The following is a 6,000-nucleotide window of genomic DNA, read 5'->3' as shown; positions in this document are numbered from 1 at the left end:
CCATTCTGTATCCATGTCTCTTCACTTTCCAGTCTGTCCAAAAGGAAACAGAAGATCCAATGCTTGTATTTTATTATAGTCGAGACAGTACACTGAATGGGAACAGACTTGGGGAATCCAGAGTCTCTGAGGTTTGAGAGAGCAGAGGAAAATCTGCAGTAAACTTTGGCTATATCTTCAGTCAGACCCACTAGAGTTTTATGGGTGAGTCCAGATCATACTGGAAAAAGACAAAATTACAGTTTGTTAAAAAAAATCAGAAAAGTAGAAGGGCTAGGCTTATTTCTTTTTCCTGTGGAGACTGAACCAAGGGCTTCCACATCTTTTTGGTCTGTATAAGTGTTCTTGTGGGACTTGAATTAATGGAACTTGAGAGCAATGTTTGGGTTCAAGCTGTATTGCAGGAGATCTTAGAAACTCTCAGATTGGAAAGGTCAAAACTTAGGGTACTTGGTGCTTGTCTATGGATACATAAAGGCCTTGAGTTGGTCTTTCATCATTCCTTTGTGACTGAGGGATCAGCAGACTGGGAGAGGGACCCCAGCAAGGGTCAGGGGAAGAAGGTTGAGCTAGGGCCATTTAAACCCTGGGGAAAACACAAGTGTCTCACATGAGGCCACAGGAATCACGGGTTGACCAGGCTACAGTTAGAGACCTCCTTTTATGATTTTCTTCTAGGTCACAGGAGGCAAAAGGGGCACCGGGCACCCACCACAAATGACAATTTGTGGTATTTAAAGCAGCAAGCAGTACAAGCTAACCAAATATTTTTGAAGTATAAATTTTTATCTGGTTCTCCACTGCAAAGACTGACTTACGTTTATATTCACTTAATATATTTTTTAAAAAGGACAAGAACAATTGTAGACTAAACAGCATTTGCTAATCACAGAGTCTTTGGCATTAGACACTGCCAAATTCGAATTGTATTCCGCCTCTCACAAGCTGTGTGACCTCTGAGCCATGGTGTTCTCCTCTATAAATGGGGAAAACACTAGGGATTGGTGGAAGGATTAAATGAGAAAATTCATGCAAAACTATAACCCCAGGGCTTGATATATAATAAATATTAGTAACTAATATCACAATCACGGGACCAGTAAGAACAACAATAAAATAAATTATGGAATCAACAATGGTTCTGTTCAAATTCCACAGAGCACAGCTCCACTGAGCTTGGAGAGCCAGAAGCAGAGGGATGAGGCCCAACAGGCTCACCAGCTGGAAAAGACGCGGGGGTCAGATGTTGCTGAAACTACATTTCCCAGCAGCCCCTGGGCCCCAGTGTCTCGGTTTCTCTCATTTCCGGTCTGTCATGTGACTCCCCGGCGGCACCATGGCGGAAGCAGAGGAGCAGGTAAAGGCTGAAACTGCTAGGCGAGGGGGTGAGCGGTGAGGGTGAGGCCTTCGGGGCTTGGAGCGGAGCTTGCGGGGGTGCGGAGCTGTGGGAGGGCGAGGGAGGCCCACAGCCGGGCGCGCGGCTGGCGAAAGTCCATTTAGGGGAGCAGAGAGGCGGGTGGGATGGCTGACACCGTGGGCCGGGGGCGGGGGGGAGCGCTCCGACACACCCCCGGGTTTCGTGAGGCGGCCTTCCTTTGCCGCCGCCTTTGTGGCCTGTCCTCCGTGAAATTTTGGCTTGAAGGCAGCCTGGCTGTCCCAGGGACTGACTGCCCTTGGGGAAGCGTAAGCGATGGCTTGAATTTTGAGGCCAGGTGACTGAAATTTAAGTTCCTTTCCAGTCGAAGTTAAGGCAGTTAGAGTTGATTTGTAAAAGGGCTGGCTAGGAGAGAGTAGATGATGAGTTTTGTTTCATACCTATTGTTTTTAGGTACAAAGCTAGGTCACCTATGGTGTGCAGCACTGGTTAAGTGCATTTGTTCTGGAGCAAAAATATCTAGGCTCCAGTGCTGGTTCTCTTTCTTAATATGTGACATTGGGCTATTTAACTTTAAATATAAGTTGGAGATATAAGAGTAATGTTCTCAGAGACTGGTTTAATGTAGAATAAGTTAGTACAACAGTTAAAGTGCTTAGTAAAAGTTGGGGTCAGTAAAAGTTACATGAGAGTATTTGTTGCTGGCAGGCAGAACATCAGATGGCAAAGCCAGTCCACACTTGGCAATGAGGCGCTTGAGTTTAGAGAAGTTGTTAGTGATGGCGTTAGAGTTATTTTCCTACAGGCAATAGTGGTAGTCAAACTGCATACAGTTTGTTGAAACGAAAAAATGGTATCAAGAAGACAGAAAAGTGCAAAGGCCAGAATGTGAGGAAATACCTTATTTTTCCATTTCCAGGGTCATTTCAGGTTGTCAGTGTTTTTCCTTACAAATTAACAGGGTCATCAGTTTCCATAATTGCCTCTAAAAGGTGATTTATGATGAGCTGTACCATAACAAAAGAAGTTTAGTTGATAATTTATACCATTTGTGTCATACTTAATTTACATAATGAAGATTTGCCCTTGGTACATTTGATATATATTAGTAATTAAGAAATAAGGTAGAAATTTGGTTTGGGTGGTCATTGTGATAACAGGAGTGTTGCTTCCAACCACTGAAGCCTCCCTTTTCCAATCCAGTCATTTCAAAGGAAAAATGCTCCTTAAGCACATGTAATTTCATGAGTCATTGCTAGGTTTGATGATAGTGGTAAGATTGGTTTTCACACTGTTGGTCTTTCAGGTTGAAATATAGCTTATTTGTAGTTTGATTTAAAAGCAAAAAGCCAAGATCTTAGATACAAGGTAGTAGAAATGGAGAAAGTTGCTCTTAGTATTTGTTTACTACTGTTTTGTGTAGAAGAGAAGTTTGGCAAAGCTGTCTGATGTAAAAAGCACAACATAGAATGTTAGTGATAAAATAAGAATGCTCTGAATTTTTATAGCACTTTTCAGTGTAAACCCTTCACGTCACATTTGGTCCTCACAAAAGAATTCTGTATGGTAAATGTTTATTCTGATATATAAGTCAGGACAAGGCACCTCCTGTGTTCCAGACCTTCTAATGGCTTCCTGTTGTGCTCTGAGGAAAAGCCAGGCTCCTTTAGAATACCTGAATTGTCCTATAGGACCTTGCCCCAGATGCTCCTTCTCCCTTTTCTGACTTCATTTTCCACTACTCTTCTCTGCTTTCCTTCTGTCACTGGGCATCAGCTATACGTGGCTTTCTTACTGTTCCTTCAACTGGCTGGCATGTTTCTACCTCAGGGCCTTTGCTCATGCTGCACCCCTTTTTTGACCCCAGATAATCTACAGGGCTTTCTCCCTCAATTCCTTCATGTCTTTGTCCAAGTGTTATCTTTTTCAGTGAGATCTTCTTTGATCATTCTTTGAAACCTCTTTCTTGCATTATTTTCCTTCTTAACACTTAATACTCATCACCATTTGACATAGGATGTTTTAAAATTTCTGTTTATTTGTTCTGTATGTTTTTGTGTTCATTTCTGTATATTCTCCCCATCAGAATGTAAGCTTCAGGATGGCAAGGATTTGTTCACTGCTGTTTGCCTGATACCTAGAATAGTGTCACAATATGTGTTAAATGATTGAATTTTACACATAAGCAAATGGAAATTCAGACACCTAAAGTAACTTATTCAGGCTTGTATCTGTAATAAACCTCCAGTTTTCTATTGCCAAAGCTCACAGTTTTTCACTAGAATACCCCATTCCATCTTTTAAAAAATACTTAAGAACTTAATTCTAATTATTTATTTATTATTATTATTTTTACTTTATGAAATAGAATGAGCCCTTATCACCTTAATAAATGTCCTTCAAGTTGTAATTTCGCCTTTGACACTTTTAACAGTCTGCATACAGTTAGAATAGGCATTCATCCCCCTATCAGTATCATTCTCAAAAAGACCAATATTTTGTCAGTTGCAGAAAGAAGCAAACATTCACCAAAAGTCCTGTTTATTTTTTAAAGCTAGTAAATAATTGTACCTATAGTATCAGTCCTTTATAGATTAAAAATGGTTAGACTTTTCTCACCCTGCTTGATTTGTGCATTTCACAGTAAGGAAGCCATTAAAATCTGGCCTCTTGCGGAGCCTGGGTGGCTCAGATGGTTAAGCATCTGCCTTCAGCTCGGGTCATGATCCCAGAGTCCTGGGATCGAGCCCCACGTCCGGCTCCTGGCTCAGTGGGGAGCCTGCTTCTTCCTCTGCCTCTCCCCCTGCTCGTGCTCTCTCTCTCTGTCTCTCTGTATCCCTGTGTCTTGAGTGAATAAATAAAAAAATCTTAAAAAAAAATAAAATAAAAATAAAATCTGGCCTCTTGTATACAGTTTTTTGAAGGCTAAAAGTTCACAAAATTGGAGTTAAATAAGTTTGCTAATTTTTCTGTTCTGCCACTTTGAACCTTTTAGAAAATCTTGACATATTTTTTCCCCCCAGAACGCTTTAAGAACTGAGATGTGTGGGGCACCTGGGTGGCTCAGTCGTTGGGCATCTGCCTTCGACTCGGGTCATGATCCCAGGGTCCTGGGATCAAGCCCTGCATCAGGCTCCCTGCTCAGCAGGAAGCCTGCTTCTCCCGCTCCCAGTTCCCCTGCTTGTGATCCCTCTCTTGCTATGTCTCTCTCTGTCAAATAAATAAATAAAATCTTTAAAAAAAAAAAACTGAGATGTGTATTAAAATTAGCTACGATGACGGGTTAGGTCAAAGGAAGTTTTTTACCTTGGCATCATGCACTGTAAATACAAGCAAGCAGCCCTTTATGATGAGCAAGACAAAGCTAAATCTCTCCTCTTAACTTTTCTGAGCATTGTATTCTTTGGTGATTGTTTTTTTCCCCCTTTAATTTTAGAAAGAACCAAAATAGTAAGATCTGTACTGAATTAACATAATGTGAAGTAGTTCATAGGCTCTCAAACTAGAAAATCACTTTTTTGGATATGATTGAACATTTTTTTGTCATTGGGAAATCTTTGTTTATGCTGAGAATGCTGAAGGTAGTTTGCAGAAATAACTACATACATATTTTATAGTTCACAGAAAGGGCTAATACCTTATATTCTGCCTGGAAATCTTCTAAACAGCAGTTTTACTTAGCTTTAAAATGATTTATAGTTGACCTTCATTATCACAGATGCCCAACAGTATTTGTTCATATCTCTGTTATGGATAACATTCTGCTTGAAGTCTGGTTGTTTGTGTATTTGTCTTATCTCTACTACAGATTGCTGAGTCCTCAAGAATAAGGACAGAGCTTACTCATGTCTGTATCTCTCAGAAGGCTAGTGCTTTGCAGGTACTAGGTGCTTAATAAAATGTTTAAATGAATTCATTAGGGGGAGAAGAGCCTTCTGAATTGAAAATGTCAAATTATGAGTAAGATGCAGTATAATTCGTGTTGTTTTATCTTAACTTGAAACTTTTTTTTTTAAGATTTTATTTATTTGACAGAGAGAGAGAGAGGGAGAGAGGGAACAAGCAGGGGGAGTGGGAGAGGGAGAAGCAGGCTCCCCACCAAGCAGGGAGCCTGATGCAGGGCTCGATCCCAGGACCCTGGGATCATGACCTGAGCCGAAGGCAGACACTAAACGACTGAGCCCCCCAGGTGCCCTTACCTTGAAACTTTTGGAAGTTAACTAATTCAAATGTATTATAGATTACATTTCCTACATTTTGTACTGTGCCATCCCCCCAGGTACCTGTTCATCTTTCCAACCAACCATCAGGGAACCTAGTCTATTAAAATATTTGATCAGTCAGACCACCTGTTCCTTAAGAGAGTAGCATTTCTTTTTTTGAATTTTCCCTCTACATTTTAGAATTTGGGGAAATGTTATCCTTATCGTAGAGCATTTACTTATTATCAGATGGCAGATCATGAGCACGTATACTCCCATGTGATTGTGCCCTGTGTGTAAAATAAAAGACCAACAAATATTTGCCTCAGTTCTCTTGCCTGCAAGTTGGGGCATTTACTCTCCAGAACTCTTGTGAGTATGAAATGAGATAAAGTATGTTAAAGTGGCCAGCTCAAAGTGTCT

The 6,000-nt window shown here is 40.9% G+C and overlaps 1 protein-coding gene across 3 annotated transcripts in view; it reads left to right on the top strand.

The window, feature by feature from the left end:
- The first annotated feature begins 1,298 nt into the window (after nt 1-1,298).
- VPS41 (VPS41 subunit of HOPS complex) overlaps nt 1,299-6,000 on the top strand; it is a 176,448-nt gene continuing 171,746 nt past the window's right edge. Inside the window, exon 1 of one of the 3 annotated variants that reach the window (XM_045864920.3) lies at nt 1,299-1,357. In XM_045864920.3, coding sequence (XP_045720876.2) covers nt 1,337-1,357 — 21 coding nt within the window. In that variant the 5' untranslated portion in view covers nt 1,299-1,336. The remainder of the gene's footprint in view (nt 1,358-6,000) is intronic. The other 2 variants (XM_064575436.1, XM_064575437.1) reach the window with 2 other exon arrangements.

Source organism: Mirounga angustirostris, unplaced genomic scaffold (assembly GCF_029215605.1).
Source record: "Mirounga angustirostris isolate CCGP_5_RB_7025 unplaced genomic scaffold, mMirAng1.0.hap1 SCAF_12, whole genome shotgun sequence".
NCBI classification, from domain to species: domain Eukaryota; kingdom Metazoa; phylum Chordata; class Mammalia; order Carnivora; family Phocidae; genus Mirounga; species Mirounga angustirostris.
This window is presented reverse-complemented; position numbering and strand designations above follow the sequence as displayed.